The 21,604-nt window shown below is 40.7% G+C and overlaps 1 protein-coding gene across 3 annotated transcripts in view; it reads right to left on the minus strand.

The window, feature by feature from the left end:
- Window positions 1–21,032, minus strand: part of ZNF507 (zinc finger protein 507) — a 47,972-nt gene extending 26,940 nt beyond the window's left edge. For all 3 annotated transcript variants that reach the window (XM_060289271.2, XM_060289270.2, XM_030874501.2), the window contains exons 1-5: window positions 20,881–21,032; window positions 19,335–19,428; window positions 11,350–13,484; window positions 9,605–9,722; window positions 5,870–5,984 (exon numbers count right to left, since the gene is read on the minus strand). In XM_060289271.2, the coding sequence (XP_060145254.1) occupies window positions 5,870–5,984; window positions 9,605–9,722; window positions 11,350–13,482 (2,366 nt within the window). In that variant the 5' untranslated portion in view covers window positions 13,483–13,484; window positions 19,335–19,428; window positions 20,881–21,032. The remainder of the gene's footprint in view (window positions 1–5,869; window positions 5,985–9,604; window positions 9,723–11,349; window positions 13,485–19,334; window positions 19,429–20,880) is intronic.
- Window positions 21,033–21,604: the final 572 nt, after the last annotated feature.

Genomic DNA, 21,604 nt, shown 5'->3' on the forward strand with positions numbered 1-21,604 from the left:
TTTTTAAGATTTTTCTTTTACTTTTTGTGTCATATTAGAAAATCAGGGTCATTAACACATAAGCACACAGGTTTTTTGACCCAGTTGATGTGAATCCCTGAAAATCAGGGTCATTATTTTATAAGCACACATTTTTACCCCTCCCTTCATCGTCTACCTTACTCACAAGGCTATTCAGAAAAATCAGCATCAACTTCAGAGTATAAAGACATGGAAGCCCTAACTACAAAGAAAAAGATTAATAAATTCGATTACATTAAAACTAGAAATCTGTGTTCTTCAAAAGACACCACTGAGAGTAGAAAGGCAAGCCACAGTTTAGAAGATATGTGCCATATACATAATAGACAAAAAAACTTGTATTCAGAACACATAAAGAACTGCTGCAAATCAGTCAGTAAAAGGCAGACCACCCAATAAAGAAATGTGCAATTAACAAATGAAAAGATGCTCAACGTCATAAATCATCAGGAAATGCAAATGAGAACCACAACAACATACACACCTACCAGAATGATCAAAATTCAAGACTGATAATACAAAGTGTTGATGAGGGTATGAACTGGTACAACCACTGTAAACTGGTATAACCATTTTGGATAACTGTTGACAATATCCACCAAACCTGAACATAGCACACCCTCACTACCCACATATTACACTCCTAGGTATAAACCAATGGAAAAGGAACCATTTCATATATGCACCAAAACATATGTAAAAGAGTATTCAAAATGGTGTTACTCACAATGGGGGAACATCTGGCAATAATCCAAATATCCATCAGTAGTACAATAAAAAAATAAATTGTGGTATAATCTTACAACGGAATACTATACAGTAATAAAAAGGAATGCATTAATTCTACACTGATTACACACAATGATGTTGAGTGAAAGAAGCTAGAAATAGGGACTTGCTTGGTAGAGCAGTGGTTAAGAATCCGCCTGCCAATGCGGGGGACACGGGTTCAATCCCTGGTCTGGGAAGATCCCACATGTCACAGAGCAACTAAGCCCATGCGCTACAACTACTGAGCCCACATGCAGCAACTACTGAAGCCCGCAAGCCACAACTACTGAGCACACGTGCCACAACTACTGAAGCCCACTCGCCTAGAACCCGTGCTCCGCCAAAAGAGAAGCCACCGCAATGAGTAGCCCCTGCTCACCGCAACTAGAGAGAGCCTGCACGCATCAATGAAGACCCAATGTAGCCAAAAATAAAGTAAATTCATAAAAAAAAAGAAGGTAGACATAAAAGAATATGTACTGTATGGTTTCATTTATATTAAGTTCACAAACAGGCAAAACTAATTTATGATGTTAGAAGTCAAGATGGTGATCACCTGGTGGGGAATAGGGGGAAGTTAGTGAGTGGAAGGGCCAAGAAGAGGGTGCTGCTGAGGAGTTGGCAATGGTTCATTTCCTGGTCTGAGGAGTTACAAGGATGGGTTTACTTTGTGACCATTCATCAAGCTGTATGCTTTTAATTTATGCATCAAACTGTATGTTTTTAACTTACGCAATTTTCATGATATATACTGCCGTAAGTTATAAAGTGTATTTCAAAATTTTAAAGAGACAGAGACTTATCAATCAAATGCAATGTTTAGACCTCCTAATATAAACAAAATAACTCTAAAAGGATACTTTTGAAACATTTAAGGAAATATTGGGTATTTTGGGGCTGGGTATTAAAATAGGATTTGTATTAAAAAATCAACATACATATCTGGGTAGCTCTTCTACTTAAGGAAGAATATTACTACATATTTATTTTCAAAATATGATAAACTTATACAACCAGAGCCATTTTATAGATTAAAAAAACTGAGGTATACACATAATTACCAGTCATTTACTGAGTACCTACTATGTGCCAGGGAGTGTACTGAGTACTTCAGTCCAAAGACCATGTACTTCCCTCTGCCATGTTGTCCCTCCTACCCTCCGCCTTGCCATGTAGTTTTGGAACCTAAGTACCAATACAGTTATGTTTCTAAGGGAAAATGGGTTCAATGCCACATAGTCAGGAGGAAACTTGGGAACCTGAGGAAGACGTTTTGTTGTCCCATCTCCATCTCTAGCCAGTCATTCACAAAGGTGGTATTGGGGGAAGGAAAGCAGGGGGAACTCTAGTACTGCAATATTAAACTAAACTGAAGACAATCCAATACCTGAAAATTCTGAATGGACCTTTTAGTAACTTTTGGGGTCAGTGTTATAAATATCAAGTATAACAATAACTGGTATGTGGTTTACTCAGAATGTTCCTTAATAAAGCACTGAAAAACAAAGTCTGCTGCATTTGGTAGGACTGGGATGGGATGATGCTTTTTTCATCTTTCCCTGTCCTAACATGGGAATGAAAAACAGCTCTCTTCCTTCTGCAATGAGGACAGGGTTTCTGAGATGACCTCATGACTTGATGAGCAGAAGAAAGGAACCAGGCCCTTCAATGCTCCAAGTAACATGATCGGTGCTTAATACATATAATCTCATTCAATCCTCCCCAAAATTTATGAGCTGAGCAATATTCTCACCAGGTTCATATGGGAAAGGAGGGTTAGCTTAGAATAACATCCCCAGGGTCACCCGGTTGGGCAGAGGTGGTGTATGGTCCAGGCTGAGACTAGAGCACGAGTGCTCCCCAAGACAGAGTCGCCTCCAAGGCAGTTAACACAGCATGGGGACCTCAGCTGTGACAGTATTTCTGCCTGGGTACAGCATCTCTCTTGTTAAAACAAACAAACAAAAAAAAAACTAATAAGCTTCCTGTCCACGAACAGAATTACTCTGTTTCCCAAATGATGAGAGGTCAACGTTTTTTTGTGTGTATGGTTAGACAATGAATCAGTGAGAAGGGGTAAGGATAAAAACTGGGCCCAATAACTATTAGACAGCTACCATTTATGGGGTGCTTATGATGTGCCAGGATCTTACATATGGTATTTAATTTAGTCCTTACAACAGTCCTGTAAAGCAGATGTCTTAATTATCCTCATTTTAGAAATGACAAGGCCAAGCATAGAGAAGTGAGATAGTTTGCCCAAGGGGACAAATGCCATAAGTCAGAGAGCTCAGATTCAGTCCCAGGACTATGTGCTCCCAGAGCCAGGGCTCTGATACATGAAGCTATACTGCCCAGATCACACGAATGGGCTCAGTGAAGGACCAGTATGGCAACATAAAAGCAAAGGCAAGAGAAAAGAATAGTTATCAACACTGCAGAAACAGGCACATAACAGGCACATTAAACACACACAATCAACCTGTTCTGCCCTCATGCAAAGACTACATGTGGTGTAGCGATGCACTCTCACTCTGTAAGAAATTTATCACTGCTACTTGTGAGCACGTTTCTTTACAAAAAGTAGGGAATGAGAAATGCACAGGGTAGGCACCCTGAGAAAACAAGTCTCAACTCTGACCATAAGTGTACTAGGCAGCAGAACTGAGTGAAGCACAAATGAAATAAGCCAGAAAAACTACTGTGATTAAATTAGATATCAAGAAGGCTGTGCTTCCTAGCTAAGCTTAAGGCAAACAGTATGTGACAATGAAGAGAAAGTCCCAGAAACATACTGGAATAGAACATGTTAATCCATAATGCTCTGTAGACGGCAAATCCCACGAAGACAAAGAAGGATAAGTATTTAAAGTATTTAAAGAAGGTTAAAAGAAGAGTCACAAGATTCGAAAGTTGGAAAATAAGTCTTACGTGAAAGGTAATAATTACATGGAGGGGTTGGTATGACAACATTTTTTCTAAGGCACTCAGGCCAAATCCAGTGAGACAGTGTGAACAAATCTGGAAAATAACATACTGAGACTTCTCTGATGTAACAGGAAGAAGATTCTCACAGGATGTTGCCCATTGGAAGGAAGTCCCTAGGACAACTTGCAACCAATCCTATGAGTGTGAGTATTTTAAGAACATGAGAAAACATAATCCCTAAAATAGCAAAAGCTATCAAAATGAGTCTTTTAGCTTAAGACTAATCTATTCAGGTGGATGTGAAACTCTCTTCTACAGAACCAGAATCAATCATTAACCTCCTTCATAAATCTATCATAATTGTATATTTGAGAGTTTACTTGTTCATTGCCTAAAGCTTCAAGATGGCAGGGATGATACCTTTTTTTTCCTTTTTGTCCTCTGTGAAATCTGGGCCACCATCAGGATGGGATGATACCTTTTTATTGTGACAACAGTCTAAGAGTCTAACACAGCCCCTGGAACATAATATTTGCTCAATAAATATTTCTCAGTGAATTTCAACGAACAGTCTAGTTCTAGACCCAGAGAATGTTATCTTATTCTTGCCTGGATTACATGGTATGTCATTAAATTTAAGAACAGACACCTGAAATATAAAGACAAGGCTTTCTCCTCATATCAGATGAACTAGTGTCCTCCATTTCCATCACGCTCTCCTAAATATTTCCTAGTGTAAATGATACATGTTAAATACTACCTAGCATGCTTCATCTACAATGTATGGCATTGAGCTATTGTTAATAATGGTTAATGGCCTTAATAATAGGGGAAAAATCTTTCTTAGCAATCCCAGTTTTAAAAATATTTGAAATAAAAATAGAGACAATGACACAACATCAAACAGCTTCCATGGAGCTACAAAACTTTTTGCAAAGAGATACACTGCCTGCAAAGTGATTATAAATAAGTCTGCTGGTTAGCGAATTAAGTGTGTATTAAATATTTAAAACCGTATACATATATATAGAGAGAGAGCCACACTATGGGATCAAACAATGGCATTTTAAGGCATAGTCTGTCAGGTTTTCATTTACATATTAATACAGTAACTTTCCCACAGTGACCTGTGTCATACCTATAAAACCTGGGGAGAGTGTTAAAACACGAATCAAGTTTTGTTAAGGGGTTAAAAGAGCTCATGCCACTGCCTAGCACTCACTATTGGTTATGGTGACTGGCTTAACTCTGAGTGGAAGCTTGATGTTCCCTCACAGCTGCAAGTAGAACAAATTGCTCTGTGACAGCTGGACAAACTATGCAAAAATATCTGCATCTTTACTATACTTAAACAACAAGCAGTTTATTCTCAAGGGGCAAAGTTTATTTAAGAAGTAATTATTTCTATTTATCAGCCTATCTTGATCAACTGAGAATGCCTATATTTTCTGAATACGTATTAGAATTGGCTTTTGTAAAAAATCAAGTGACAAAATTAAATTAAATGACCTTACTCTACACGATAGATTTATTTTCAAAAACAGAATCTTTCATAGGGAATTTTATTACTTTTAAGTTTTAAGAATCTTTTGCTGGAATATTGAGTACTTAACTGCCAAATTATTGAAATGTACTCTAAGCACTGAAAACTGCTATGAGTTTATACCCACATGAAACTGACGGATATAGACATCTTCTTATATTGCAACTAGACAAAATCTAGTCAAAAATAAGCCTAGGGCTTCCCTGGTGGCGCAGTGGTTGAGAGTCTGCCTGCCGATGCAAGGGACACGGGTTCGTGCCCCGGTCCGGGAAGATCCCACAGGCCGTGGAGCGGCGGGGCCCGTGAGCCATGGCTGCTGAGCCTGCGCATCTGGAGCCTGTGCTCCGCAACGAGAGGCCGCAACAGTGAGAGGCCCGCGTACCGCAAAAAAAAAAAAAACAAAAAAAGCCTATCATCCTAAGACTCAAGCTTAAAATTCATATTCTTTAACAAAGTAAGCAATACTCATGAAACCAGGAAGTGAAAGTTTCTTCGTGCTTAACCTATGTTTAAACAACTGCTATGAATTTTTAATTACTTCTACTTTTTTCTTTAATATAGAGTATTGTAACACAAGTATTAAAACTCTAGGATCATCACACTTACCTATAAGGCTTATCAGAATTATGGATTCGTCTGTGGTTTCTGACACCAACGTACGTTGTACTTGTATAATCGCATACATCACATCTATACTGTTTCTGGACCGACGACTTATTCCCTGGACAAAGTATTTCACAGTTTTAGTGACGTGCTTTGATTAGATTAAAATGACAGCATTTACATTCCACTGTAAATGAGTATGTATACCACACAGTACTAACATTTCAATGAAGGCTTTCTCACTGTTTAATAAAGTTAACAAGTTTGAATGTAGCTTTACAGGTTCTCCTACATCTGCACTATCAGTGGATATAAAGTGAATATCATCTGATCTGTAAACATAGATACATTGGGTTAGCTTCTACATAACCTTGTACAAAATTCTAAAATATAATGAACCTGATGCCAGCTGCCCTGCTGATTGTGTAACAGGTGAATTAACCAGAGATACACTGTTAATTTGAAAGGTGTTAGTCTAATCAATATTGGATATATTGTCTTAAGGAAACATTGATTTGCCAACAAGCTGTAATACTATAATACAACATTATAAAGTATGGCTACAAAGCATATCTAACAAACTCAATATAAAAAGCCCAAAGCTTTTTCACTCTGTAGGTTTCCTTTGTTTATAACTGTCAGCTATCAAAGCAACAACAGAAGGGAAAGCAATGGCAAAGTATTAAGTGCTATTTAATGTAGTATAATTATACCTAGTAAACTGACAGCTTACAAGGACTAACATGAATGTGCAGCTCTCCGAAATCCAGGAAACATGGATCCATGGGAACAGGCCTTGTCACTAAACTCACTCTGCAACAACAGGGCTGGGGAATTCAAATCAGGGTAAGCTTGAGGCAATACAAGCAGAATGAGTTGGTCATAGGAAACTGTTCCTGAAGATACTCAGTGATTTATTTACGCTTCTGTCACCACAAAGTCCACAGCCTATTCATAGCCTGACTGCTTTATATTCAGAAACAAAGCAAGCATAGAAGCTGAAGAACAAGACACGACAGGAAGAAAGCTTAGGTAGAACACAGCACACACTGCATAAAAGTAAAAGTGGTGATACAAAAGAAAACCCACATGGAAATTTTAGCAAAACAAAGAAAATCCTTAGGTTAAATTTAAGCTTTCTAAAATTAAGATTTCTTTTGCTAGTAACTATTTTTGCCAGGCAGAACAAAATGTCCTGATTTCCTGGTATAAATCTGTAACATTAATACACACACTAATCATAATTATAATCTAAGTATTGCTCTTAATTGGTAGGTTAAAAACTTGGACTTGATAAGTGGCACTGCTCCAGATACAGTTAAAAAAAAAACAAACTCTGAAAAAATGAAGTGTGAAATATTGGATAATGGTTTTGTGTGAGAAATATTACAGATCAATGACAACTAATAAAAATGACAGATGGAAAAACTTAATATAGCACAGAATGAGAGCCTGTGCTACTTCAAGCAACTGTTTCCAATGGAAAGAATATTGGATTTAAATTTCAAAAACTTGGGCTTAGTCTCTGCTCTGCCACTTAGTACCAATGTGATCATGGGCAAATTATTTCACCTCTTAAGGACTCAGTTTATTCATCTACAAAATGGAAATACTGGAACCTCCCAGCATGGTTTGGTAAGCCCAGGAGCATGTTGTACTCCTCCTTCACCGCAGTCTGTACGTTACCTGCATGTCTGGGTCAAGTCTGACCCATCACTAGCTGGAGACTCTCTGAGGGTAGGGATCTGCCTGTTTTGCTTACACAGAATCCCCAGGACTTGGCAAATTACAGATTTACAATAAAGAACAATTTAATTAAATTTCATGAAGAAACATCATATGAAAGTGCTTTGCCCAGAGCTCTCAGAGCACCTGTGGTGTTTGCTGACATACCTGTCAGTACAGTTTTGGGTTCCTCACTGGGCTGGGTACCTCGAAGGCAGTGACACCTCCACCGCACTCCAAGCACCTAGCACAGTATCCAGCTCAAGATGGGCACTCCACGCCTTCTGGCAGAGCAAATGTCTGAGGTACTATTACATTGGATCTCTAAGTCAAAAACGTGCCACAAGTTATCAGTGCTATTGTGATGGATGAAGACTGGAAGCCACAGAAGCATGCATCTCCCCTCTTGTTTAATTAGTTTATTAAAGGGTTAAAAAAGTTTTGATAAACATGAATTATTTTTATCTTCTTTGTAGGCTAGAAACTTGTTCTTTGGCCTGAAAACTAGATTTTGAGAAATCTAATACCGAATCAATAAAGTATCAGTATAGATGTAAGTATGCTGGAGGTTATCAGCCGTCTGAATTGTTACACTACCACGATAGAGAACAGCAAATAGAGCCAAGTGGAGGTGTGGGGGTGGGGAGGAGAGGCATGGCAAGCAACTTAAAATCCATACGTGTAGCCCTAAGAAACAGAGCATGTGCCACAAAGAAGAGAGGCTGCAAAATGGAATGTGGTGGATAGACGCTAATGCCATGAAGCTCAAATTGGTTATTTTAATTTTGAGCTGACATTTCAATATTTTTAATTCAAATTGTGCATTTTAATTTGTTAACCCATTTGGCCAGTTTAAAATTATTGTTTTTAGAGATGGTGCTAGAAAAGACATATTCTACCACTGGTAGTAACCACAGTTGGGGCCACTGAGTGAGTAGTACTTACTTTATTCCTTCATTAGGGATTTATGGCCCAAAGATATCAAATGTTTTAATGTCTCCTTTAAAGGGGATATGGAAACATAATGAATTAAAATAAAAGGAGGCATTTAGGGCTATTTTGTAAAAAGGAAACAAAACAGTTTTAGCTCAGCCATCTATGGCAGGAACAGATGCTATGTCATAAACTCCTTTTGTTTTGGATAGTTTTACAGGGATGACATCTGTTTGACAAGGGAATTTTGGTGCTGCAGCGGTATCAAAATTAGTTCTTTCAGAAACATTCTAGAACCAGTTTTGCTTTCTGGGGTCAGTTTAATGAAACATTATGGTAAAACACTTTACTCTGCAGTTGTTCCTAACTTTAATTCTTAGGAAATCTAAAAAGGAAAGTCACTCCAGTATATTTTACTTCCCATAAACACTATGTACTACACTTGAGACATTTAAAGTATATCAATTTAAGTGAGATGATGCAAGGAAGCACAGCTTATTACACTTTAATTCTCCGGATGTGGCATCCGCCTTTTCATGGAACTCTAATTAAATCTTTTGATTCTAATATTCCTATTAGCAGAAACTCGGCTGACTGATACCTAACCAGTACATAAAAACAGCCTGTGTTGTTTTTTTAAATAATGCAGATGAAATCTGGCAGTTACACTTGGATAAGAATAAGATCACAGCAGGAAGCCTCAGTTAAAGATTGAGGTGGGGGCCTACCATCTGCAAAAGCTACGTTCTCAGTGGGTCAGCTGGTACTGAGAAAGGAAAGGAGGCTTTCTTTCTGTGCTGCAGCTTCCCTGGCTTGCTGGCATGTCATCTCAGGGTTTCTGCTGTACTTGGCTCTTATAGGACAGCATACATTGCAGAGTATATCTACCTATACAGTTGAGGCTGAGTACTTACTAATACAGTACTTCATTTAGTACTCAGAGATAAAATTCACTCACACAGTTTAAAAATAGAGGCATATAGATGGAGCTTTAGTCCTGAAAATAACCCACATGACAACGAAGGGCATTTTTTACTTCATGTGCTAATCAATATCGTCTATACAAAAAAATGCAGATACCTTCCTGAACACATTTTCCATCAGTTTTATCACTGGAAATTCTTGACTCATTAGAAGTTGCTATTGACAAGGTATCTGGAAGACTGTGTTGCTCTCTCTCATGGTTCCTCAGTTGACTCTAAAAAATTGAGAGAAATTAATATTTAATTTTTAATAAACATATTTACACAGTTACTAGGAGGCTGTAGAAGGAGTTAACTGCTTTCGTCGCCTAGTACCTAGAACACGCTACCAATATTTAAAAATCGAACGTGTTAAAAGATTACTTGAAACATTTGACAGCTTATGGAAAGAAATACACTAAGGAAAACACAATCTTATCAAAAAGGCAGTTCCTCTTTTCACATTCTCTGAAAGGAAGCCACCACTGTCTTAGGGAGTGCTTATGCATGGCATGTGTATGCTTCCTGAAACACTGGTGAGCCTAGAGGAAAGAGCAGAGTGTTCAGAATAACTCAGTACTTTCACAAAAATAAATCCAATCAGTTAACTTCTGCACTTCAGCTGATTTCTGCCTTTAAATATCAACGAAATTTGTAAGAGACTTAGTTGGAACTGCGACTCCAAGGACATCTTCCCCCTTACGCCCACCCCCATGAATCAAGAGTGCAGCAGCGGGCTTCCCTGGTGGTGCAGTGGTTGAGAGTCCGCCTGCCCCAGTCCAGGAAGATCCCACATGCCGCAGGGCGGCTGGGCCCGTGAGCCATAGCCGCTGAGCCTGCGTGTCTGGAGCCTGTGCTCCACAACGGGAGAGGCCACAACAGTGAGAGGCCCGCGTACTGCAAAAAAAAAAAAAAAAAGAGTGCAGCAGCAAAAGCAGCTCCTGGAACTTGCCTTTGCAGCCCATTTGAACGGCTACTTGTCCAGTGGCCAGAGGCCATTTCAGAATTTCATGAGAGCAATCCAAGAGGCAGTGAATCTCAGACTCAAAGGCTTTTTAATTCCTGCTTACCTGTTTACTACCAGCTGGACCCCAACTCTGGCTAATCTGAGAAAGAAGTCGACATCCCAGTTAGCCCTTTACAATACACTTTTTTCCCCTGCAAACAGTCAACTGGCATATTGAAGAAAAGTTCTAAACCAATGATTCAATGAACACAAGTTGCCTTTACAAAAACAGTATTTTCATACTGGTTGCTGGTTTTAGGTAGCACTTAAAATGAAAATCATGGTACTTGAAGGTACTGTAAACTTCCCATAAAATATAACATACATGGCTCTATTTCCACTGTGTTGTCTTTCATTAAGTCCCATACAGTCCATTTTTGCTTGTGCAAGGATATAAATCACTGTTGGTTGGTTGTGTAGCAGCTGAAGTGAATGACTTGCATTTTGGGGCCACGTAAGATGAAAAATAGGTATTTTTTTGCATCGATCACATAGGGTTAAATTTGTGTAAGTCAAATGAGTGTACAATATTCCTCCACTGTACATCCCTTGTAATTCCCTTGCACTTTAAAATCAACACACTTTAAGAAAGATATACACTTGGAAACACTAAACCAATAAACACAGGGCCTGTTAAGGAGGCGGCAGGCAGGGGGAAAAAGTCCTACACCAGACGACCCAGACTTCAGTCCCAACTTTAATATTAATTAGTTGGGATCCCATGGGCAGATTACCAAACTTTTCTGGGGCTCAGTTTCCTTACCTATAAAATGAGGTGGGTGGACTGTATCTACAAAGCTCCCTCCATGCTCTAAAATTCTAAGGTTCTCCGAATGATTTCATGAACCAATGCTTACCTTATAATGGAAGGATTCTTCACACTGCTTGCACTGGTATATTCTTGTTTTACAGTGGTTGATCATATGGCTCTCCAGGTCTTTGCTGTTGTCAGCTATGTGCTCACAGATAGGACACTGATAGGGCTGTCTCTGTCGATGGACTCGCAGGTGCTGCTTGATGTAGCCCTTGTTACCGCTGGCGTAGTGACACAGGCGGCAGCGGTAGGGCCGGTCAGCGTTTGGGATATACTCCACGACATTGCTTCCTGACAAACTTGTATCACTGCTGGGTTGGCACTGGGCATTATCCTGCAATTCTTTCAAAATGTCATCATCGGAAGCGTTTTGGTCTGTCCTTTCCCTTAATTTTTCAATCACGGTGAGTAAGGACATGCTGATGCCTGTCTTAACTTGCCCATCTGACAATTCCTGCCTACCCTCTGGGAGTGCTACTAAGGTAGAGTTGCTTTGGTTGAAACTAGTCAATCCCTCCGAAGAGCTTTTAAGTGGTGACATCATTTTAGAATACGTTGCCAATGTACCATCTACTTGCCTTTGTCCAGTGTCTGGATCTAAAAGCTTTATATTCCCGTAGTGCCCAAGGTTGGCTCGTGTTAGCTCTGCAGCTCTTATAGGCATGGTGACCAGGGCTTCTGCAGCTAATGAGTGTAGTCTGAGAGACTCAGAATTTGTCCTTCTTCGGCCTGGTGGGGCATTCTCATCAGTAGTCAGTCCTTTATTTATTAACTCACTGTCTTTCTTCTCTGTATTGCTCCAGCCTATGATCAGCCCCCCAATATCGACAGTGCATTTATCAGCATGATAGACTTCATCTCTTCCTTCACATCCAATCTTGGCTTCTGTCTGGCTCAAGGTTTTCCCCTCTTCAATTTCAGCATTCATGAGGAAATGTTTCTGCGAAAGAGTCTCTTCAGCACTTGGCAGACGCTCCACTATCACATTAACATGACCTTTTTTATTTGGGCTACTGCTAATGATTTTCTGTGCTGATGAAAGTAGGCTATCAGCAACCAGGTTCTCCTCTGCGTCCGAAATCACCTCCAGCATTTCTTCCTCATTAGGGTCAAGGGTAACTGACTGACTTAGATGAACACCCCCTTCCACACTCTGTTCTAAAGGAGACGAAGATGATAATGACTCTGAGCTGCAAATCTGCACTTGTACTGTCGGCCCGTTGTGGATACTCAGTTCATTGTCTCCAATTGCAATGACTACTGCGTGGACCCCACCAGGTGCAGCGGCCACTGAAGAATCCAGCAAGCCTAGGGGCTCATTTTCATTTTCAAATATTGGATAGGAGCAATCAACCTCCCCAGCATGTTTCCAAGCATGTGTTTTCAACATTCTCTGCTGGCCACAAGTGTAACTACAAAACAAGCATCGATACATGCCATACTGTTCATAGGCATACCACTTCCTCCTACCCATTTCTGCCACAGATGCCGTTTGGATGGTATGAGTCTGTGGGCTGTCCACACTGACTGGGATGTCAGGAATGGTTTCATTATTTCTTCCTGAGGTTCTCTGACACAAAGAGTTGGTGGGGCTTACGCATTGCTGGGCTTTGGATTGAGTGTGACTGTTGGCATCGTTTTCATGGTCATTTACCACATGAGCTTCAAGTTCCTCTTGGCTTTTAGATGTAATATGGCACTCTGCGCACATTAGTATCACTTCATTCTGCTGACCGTGCTGCTTGATATGATCTTTTAACACAGAAAAAGATGATGACAGAAACTTACAAAGGCTACACTGGTAAGACATAGCCTTCCCATCGTTCTGGGCAAGAGAGTCAGGGGTAAAATGTATTTGTGACATCTCAGCCCTTCTATTATCAGCAGCAGGTGACTGGGTTACTTTAGCTGGAATCTCACAAGATTCTTGACTTTCAAGAGAGTGTGTTGCAGCACTTGAACGTGACCGTTTTTTGCCAATTAAAAGACATTTTTGTGACTTTTCATGTTCCACTATCTTGCTTAACTTCTGAATAACATGGATTAATGGATCTGTTTTAGCTTTTCTTTTTTCATCAACTTCCAGTGATGAACTGATGACAGTTTTGGCAGTCAACATAGCTTCCTGTTTCCCGATACCTGGCACCAACATGGCGACACTGCTGCTTTCTTCCATATCTAAAAAGGAGAATATATGACAGAAAGAATCACCAGGTTACAGTATCATTACAGGCATATAATTCAGGAAATCTAAACTACTCTTAAATTTAAGCTAATCTAAGTATTTTCTAACCTGGGAGTTCCATATCAATACACCTGGCTATCCTCAACAGAGACTTAAATTGCTTACAATTTTTCTTTGGAATGTTGTCCCCTATCAAGACTGATGATTGAGGTGTTTCCATCCTTCATTTCTTTCTTTGGAAATGACTTTTAACAATCTACATCTCCTTTTTTCTCCACTTTCTTTCCCCTAGACATCTAGCTGGACCTAATCAGTACTCCTTCTCTTTTGCACAATGCCAGGAAAAAAAAAAAAAAAAAAGACTGCTATTCCATTATCAAAGGAATACAGCCATTCCCAGGGCATGTGGAATCACCTCAAGTTATTATGAAATTCTATTCTGTAAAGCCAACACATGACTGATACAATTCTTGGGAGCCAACTTCTTGCACCAAATATAATTGTGGTTTTATTACTAAAAGCATGTTTGTTTGTTTTTTCTCCCTAGATCTTTGGAATTGTGAAAATATGGGCATGTAACCTATCGTAAAGGGAACAGTGTATTTTGAGAAGTATTATGCAAATGAAACTAAATAAAAGCAATGATCCAGTTCCTTCTTTTACTTCCTTTGATTTATTTTCCTGAAGATAAACCACAAACTATGCTGTGGTTTTTTCTAGAGGTCATATTAGTGGTCAACTATTACTCATACACACATACATTTTTTTTTTCTGAAAGGGAAAGGGGTATCGGAGAAGGAAAAAATTGATATCCTAGTCGTGTTATAGGTCTAAAAAAGCACAGAGGCCTTAAAAAAGTCATTTCGTACAGGTTATCTGTAGGTTGTAGTAATGTGTTATGGCCGAGGAAGTCATTAACATAAAATGCTTATCTTTCAGCCTAAATCTTGAACACTCTATTTCCTGGCACTACTTTCATTTCAAACATTTCCTTTGGCTTAAAGTGAGATTAATTTGTTGACCTGGATCACATTTTTAAGTTCAGACTTTTTTCCAGCAACAAGTTTTGTTTTTCCACATTTTAGGTGCATTCTGGAATCTTACTCACAACATTCAATAAATGCCAGCTAAATTTCTAGTGGCACTAGCTACAGACCAAAGATCGTACTGTTCTTAAACCTCAGTCACAGGCTCTGAATTCTCTTCAGGAGGCGAATCCTGGCTCCTCTTCCCTCAAACGGCTGAATCAACATATAGGGGCCCTTTAGCCACTGCCAAGATCATACCTAAACTCCTGCAAGACCTCACCAGTGCTCTGACCAGCTGCAGGCCCAGTTCTCCCACATCAACTGACAGCAGTTATGGATTTTCCTCTCTTATTTTCTACTCTTTGTGGCACACTAACTTTTCTATACCCAGATCCACGTCATGCAAAAAGGTAAACATTTTACTCTCAGCTTCTTTAGTACTACTTCTTCCCTCTGTCCTGATACCCTGCTCTGTGCGATCAGCTTTTTTCTCTTCCACTAGTAGCTGCACTCCCAGCAGGGAATGCATTCCACAGCCATTACAACAATGACGGCTATGCCAGCTCCCCAAGGCCAGTGGCCCTTTAGCCACTGTCTCCCCTAAACAACCTGAGGGCATTACCTCAAAAGACTAGCTCCTTTATACCTTTCTCAAGTAGGAAGAACAGAAATGTTTTTAAATCTCTACACTCAACCTTAAGTTACTAAAGAAGGGACCAGTGGGGGAAACAATTTGTTTCTTTAGAAAAACCCTTTGTGACTTCATAAGTCACCTTACTGCCCAAGAATTCCACATTTTTAGGCCAAGGGAAGCTTTGGCTCTTCTTGTGATTACTGATTTCCCTCTAGGGTCATTCACTTAAGGTTTTATTTCTCTCAATTCAATTGTTAAATGCAAATTTCTTAAATATTTAATAGCTAATAGGAATCCCTGAACATTTAATTTCTTACATAAGATTTGGTGCACTACTATAGATGGAAGGTCTCCTTCCCATGAAATGTGACATCCACGTAGGCTGACTGATAATCTGGAGGTTAACCAGTGAATATTTGCTCAACAGACTTTGCACACCCACAGGGTTACAAAGGTGACTCATTATCCTTCTTCTATTTAATGACATAATAGGAGGGAGTCAGAGCAGTGCAAATTTGCTCCCCGTGGATATTTCAGTGTGTACCTTAAAAAGAAAGCAAAATGAAGAAGAGGAGTTCATCTTATCTCAAGAAAAAGACTAATACAAAAGAATCTGACAAAACATTCAGATTTTAAAGCTGTGTCTGCTCAGGCATTAAGAGCTAATGGAAATCTGCAGCAGATGCTCCAATTTTCCCTGAACATTTATGTAAGTATCTCATTTTAGAGGCTGCATACATTTGAGGATAAGTACGGAAATGGCACCTATAAAACAGATATGACAACATAAAATACATCAAGAAACACCTGAAAAAGCATTTGGGGTCCACATGGCAAAGTCGATGCACAAGTCTCATTAAAACAAAAGGCTTTGTTAAAAAAGGTTAGATAAACAGCTCATAATAAAGTATACACAGAGAGGAAGTTAAGTTGAATATTGGCCAACTCAAATTTTTCACCAAAATTTCACTTAGGCCACCAATGTGCGTGTACGTGTATGTGTGTGTGTGTTGAATACATATGGGATTACATGTTGTGAAGTAAAATTTGAATAATAAAAGAGATAAAAATAAGGAGTACAGATTCAATCCTAGTGGCTCAAGATTGCCGACAACCTGGATTATGATAATCTGCATACTATCCATGACCTCCAAGAAGAGATCAAGGTGAATGAAACCTAAAAAAAAAAAAAAAAATTACCAAGGGGGAGTGGGGGCGAGTGAACAGGTTGAGGATATAAAATAAGAACAGCAAATTTTCTAGCTGGAATCATGAGCATCTAGGAGTTCATTATATTATTCTTTCTACTTGTGTAAATGTTTAAAATTTTTAAAAATAAAAAGTTAAAGGACTTCCCTTGTGGCACAGTGGTTAAGAATCTGCCTGCCAATGCAGGGGACATGGGTTTGATCCCTGGTCCGGGAAGATCCCACATGCTGCAGAGCAACTAAGCCCGTGTGCCACAGCTACTGAGCCCGTGCTCTAGAGCCCACGAGCCACAACTGCTGAGTCTGCATGCCACAACTACTGAAGCTCGTGTGCCTAGAGCCCATGCTCCACAACAAGAGAAGTCACCGCGATGAGAAGTCTGTGCACCGCAATGAAGAGTAGCCCCCGCTCGCTGCAACTAGAGAATGCCCCCGTGCATCAACGAAGAACCAACGCAGCCAAAAATAAACAAATAAATTTATTTATTTATTTATTAATTATTATTATTTTTTTTGCGGTATGCGATCCTTTCACTGTTGTGGCCTCTCCCATTGCGGAGCACAGGCTCCGGATGCGCAGGCTCAGCGGCCATGGCTCACAGGCCCAGCCGCTCTGCGGCATGTGGGACCTTCCCGGACTAGGGCACGAACCCGTGTCCCCTGCATCGGCAGGCGGACTCTCAACCACTGCACCACCAGGGAAGCCCAAATAAATTTATTAAAAAAAACATTTTGTACAAGGCACCAAGCCAAGTACCAAGAAGAATTGAAAAATTTTTAAATTTATAATACTCACAGAGTTTAAAACTAAGTTAAATGGATAAGACTAACATATTTAGAAGTTAAAAAGAATTAACACCTTTAAAATAACCCAGCTGTACACAAGGTGAAATAGTCAGAAGGCAACATCCAATGACCAAATCCTAACAGAGACTGAAGAGCTCATTTTGGTCTAGGGAGGGAAGAAAAGGCTTTTTGAAGAGGTAAGATGCACACTGTATTCCAAAAGAAGAGCATGCTGGACGTCACCCGTTTGCCCCTCTGGGCTGTCTCCTCTTTTCCACTCTGCTGTCTATCCCAGGAGGGATTATATCATTAGGCTCCCACGCCCTCTGGTTGAGTTATGCCAATGGGGAGCCATGACAGGAGATAAGAAGGCAGCAAAGGGAGATCAAGACATTCATTTCCCTGGTTTCCTCCCTCTAGGTCACCTTGAAGTGGCTGTGTTCCTCAACAAAAGGCCATTCTCTCCAGGCAGGCTATTCTACAGGACTCTCCCTTCTCCTGGTGCCGCTAGCTCCAGGTGACAGAATTATCCCCGTGGTTTGCCTATACAAATCCTACACCTTTATAAGTATCTTTGTAAATACATCCTCTCTGAATTATCCTCATCTGAGAGTGCCACTTTGCTTTCTTGGAATTTGCTGACAAGAAAGCAGCTGTAACATCAGATTTTCAGAAGCGAGAATAAGCATGCTATCTAGGGATTAGTGAGAAGATCAGTATGGCTGAACAATAAGGTTTACTAGGATGAGGAAAGACTACAGGCATCAGCAAAACACGGGTTTTCTCGTTTGGAATCTTTAGACATAACATTCGACCAAATATATCAAATTGTTATAAATAAATAAACAAAAACAACAACAACAAAAGTTGTATCCCAAGCCAGAAAAGTTCTACAGCCTTCTCCACTGAGTCTCAAGTCTTCCCTAAACAACGGACTCCCATAGGCAAAAGCTTATAATTAATGTCTTTCCCAAAAATAGAGCCAAATTATTTCAGTTGTCTTTATTTCCTTACAATTTGCTATTTGGTTTATTTGTACATCTAATTAGTTCCTTTCAGTTATAGCAGTATGGTTATCATATGTAAAATCAAGTTGAACAATTCATGGGGGCTTGGGTAGAACTAGAGAAAGGCCGTAATTTTCTGTGAACGTACAAAGACAGTTCAGTATGTTATATAAAGAACCTTTTCTTTCAGACTAAGAATTTGTTCTTTCCAATTAGAAAAAAATTGTGTTATAGAAGTAACGGCCAATTCCTCGTTCTTCCGTATTATCGTAATTGTAAAATATAAAATGTTCATTTTGCTCCAGCCAAAAGAAGGCAGGGGACATAGCTCATGGGTCCCTCTCCTAGAGGAACCTCAGCTGTGTGACCTTAGGCAAGTCACTGTTTCTGAGCATTTTACATTCTACAGATGTAAAACAAGAGTTGTGCTGGATGAACTTTCATGTTCCTGTCCTATAAACTGTCTATAAAAAGTTACCTTGAAACTGCTTACACGTTATTTATAGATTTACCTTACTAACATCAGCTGTAATTTACTTGAATTAAAATCTCCTTAGCTTAATTATTAATTGCCCACCAAGAAAAAACCAAGTGCAAATATCAAAGTATATGAATTTCATAGTATAAAATTTCTTAGCTGGCATCTAGCCTGAGAGAATATTTGAATTTCGCAGCTGCAATTAAGACACAAGGTCTAACTAATGTTAACCAATATTCAGATTTAACATTTACTGAGCACCTATAACGTGCCCAGCAATGTGCAGGAGACTACCAAAATAAGTAAGAGGGAACCCTTGCCCTTGAGGTGCTCACAGACCAGAGAGTCGTGCCAGTGTAGATTCTGTGTACTACTCATGAAATTCCTGGTAATACTGGCCTCTTTATTTGCAGATAAGGAATCTGAGGTTCACAGATGCAAAGTAATAGCTAGTTTAAGAACTGGAATCCAAGCCTATCTGATTCTAAATCCATCCTTTCTTAATACACCAATTTTCCTCTTAATTCTCAGTGTGAACAAAAAAATGTATAAAGTATAAATAATGAAAAGAGCAACAGCCTCTTACAGCTAGGCAGTATCAAACATGTATGTTTGAGCTTCATTAAGTCTTTGGGACAGGCTAGGTGGGTGTTACACAACTCTACAAATAAGGAAACACTCAGTGCAGTTTAAGTGACTTACCCAAGGTTACATGGCTGTTAAGTGGCAGAGCCTGTGTCTTTCAAATCAATTCCCGAAATTAATACAGTCCCCTGGATCGATCTTCAAAATCCAGCTGTGGCCAAGAACGAAAGTACATAGTATCAAACATTTCTCTTTCTTGGTGAAACAAAGTAATGATTTTTTTTCTGGCAGTGAAAAATTGCCCAATATTGCATGTCAAAAAGAAATTCAGAGGAATGTCCACGCAACCCATTACGTGACGCAAATTTACATAATTTACCTAACAAGCAGATTTCAGGATTTTGCACCAGTTAGAAAAAATAGCTCTGGAAACTTCTCCAATAATTGTGCATTTTATGTTTTAGCTCAGAATTTATCTAATTAACTCAAAATACTATTGGTTTTTCTGATAACACTTTCTAATAAATAAGAAACAATAAATTGTATATTGCCATTTTAATCTTAACCAGAACTACAATCTAAAGGGTGACTGCAAACTTCCAGCAATTCTACAACTGAACGGCATCATGAAAGATAAAACACAGTGGACTGACCTATGTATCTTCTAAGGCACTTTCCTGCCCTGGTCCTACATTTCTTTCCTACTGTTTCTTATACTACCTAGAATGAATCTAAAAGATCAAAGAATGGTATTCATTTCACCTAGAATGCAACTTTATCGATTATGGTTAAGTAAATAGTTTACTGCCAGGGCAGAAAGCACGTATTTGGCTTTCCCCTGAAATTAATTTTAAACGAGTTAGTGAAGTAAAGAAGGGCCAGGCTTTCTCTTTTAATCAGTAATGCAACCCATACACTGAATCAGAGCAGAGTACTGAAGAAAGTACAAACTCAAAGAACAAATTCAATTACTGATAAATCCAGTAATTGCCGGATAGGAGAGATGCAGACTGGCAGCAAATTACAGCCCACTGCAGTACTAAAAAGATCGCCTACGGGGTGGGATGGTGGCCTCTGCCTAATTAATCATCCAGGCCTTCCACACACAAACCATTCACTACGGATGCCCCCAGGTCTTACACGGTGGGAGCTTTTCCCAATGATCTCCGTGATCTCTGGGGAGACCACTTCAGGGAGGAGGTTCGAAATAGGTGCAGAACACCAGAACGGCGTCTGTGTACTAGCTTTTCCTACACCAAGCAGTGGCTTGGGAGATGCGGGTTGAGAAAAGTAATCAACAGACGCGGTGAGGACACCGTCGTTCGCTCCATCCCAAAAGGCCTAAGCTGTTGCACACGTGCAAAGGGGAGGGAAGCGACACCCGGCGGGCCTGCTTGCGGGCCAGGCTGGTGAGAGTACGCGGGCAGCGGCAGGTTCCCCCCCAACCCCCAAGGTGCAGGGCAAGCCCGGGGTCTCCACAGGCCTTGCCGTGCGCGGCACAGAGGACTGAAAAGGGACAAGGAAACTGGGGCATGTGGCCAGCATCGGGCGGGTGTCTGCCGGCTGAGGAGGAAGCCGGCGCCGGTAGAGGCCTGAGGGGAGGACGCACATGGTCGGCGGCGGCGCTAACAGCGGGCGGAGGGGCGGCCCCGGGGCGCGGTACCTGCGGTCGGGCGGCGGCTGCTGCTTCCGCGAGCCTCCTTTGGCCGGCCAGGAGCCCGGCCGTGCCCTCACCCTCGTCCTCGCCCACCTCTCTCCCTGCTCTTTTCCCTCTTTCCCCCAGCTTTTCCCTCCTCATCCGGAGCTCCAAAATGGCGGCGCTTGGGACGGATCACGTGAGCCGCGGGCAGGTCAGGTGACCCGAGTGGCGGGCGGAGGGGGCGGGGCGATGCTCAGGCCCCGCCCATGGGCATCCCGGGACGCCGGCTGGGCGGGCGCAAAGAGGATACCCTGCCAGCTCACTGCAATCCCTGGCTCCTGGGTGAGCTTAAGGCGCGGGTTGTCGGGCTCCCACGGCCCAAGCGTGGCCTTCTGAGTGGTCGTTGGGTCTAGAAGTCAGTGAGTGCTCACTTTGGAGTCTCCCCACGTCGCCCAAACCTGCTGTGGGCTAGGTTTGCTTTCCCTCATTGGCTCTCAGCAGTGGGCGTTGACATTCTTTACAGCCCTATGCTTCTGAATTTGTTACAGCTTTTGGTTGGGCTATACTTTTTTGTGGGGTTCTTGGCTAAAATGTAGAGGTGCTACCTAGGTTCATGGCTGGACTTCAAGTGTGCCTGGTGAGGGGCAGAGCTGGCCCTGGGAAATCTGTTTGCTGGAGAGATTGAGGATTTTGAGGGAAAGAACTCATCCTGAGAGTTGTAGGACCAGACTTGATAGCTTGCTTCACC

This window comes from Globicephala melas, chromosome 19 (assembly GCF_963455315.2).
Source record: "Globicephala melas chromosome 19, mGloMel1.2, whole genome shotgun sequence".
Taxonomy (NCBI): domain Eukaryota; kingdom Metazoa; phylum Chordata; class Mammalia; order Artiodactyla; family Delphinidae; genus Globicephala; species Globicephala melas.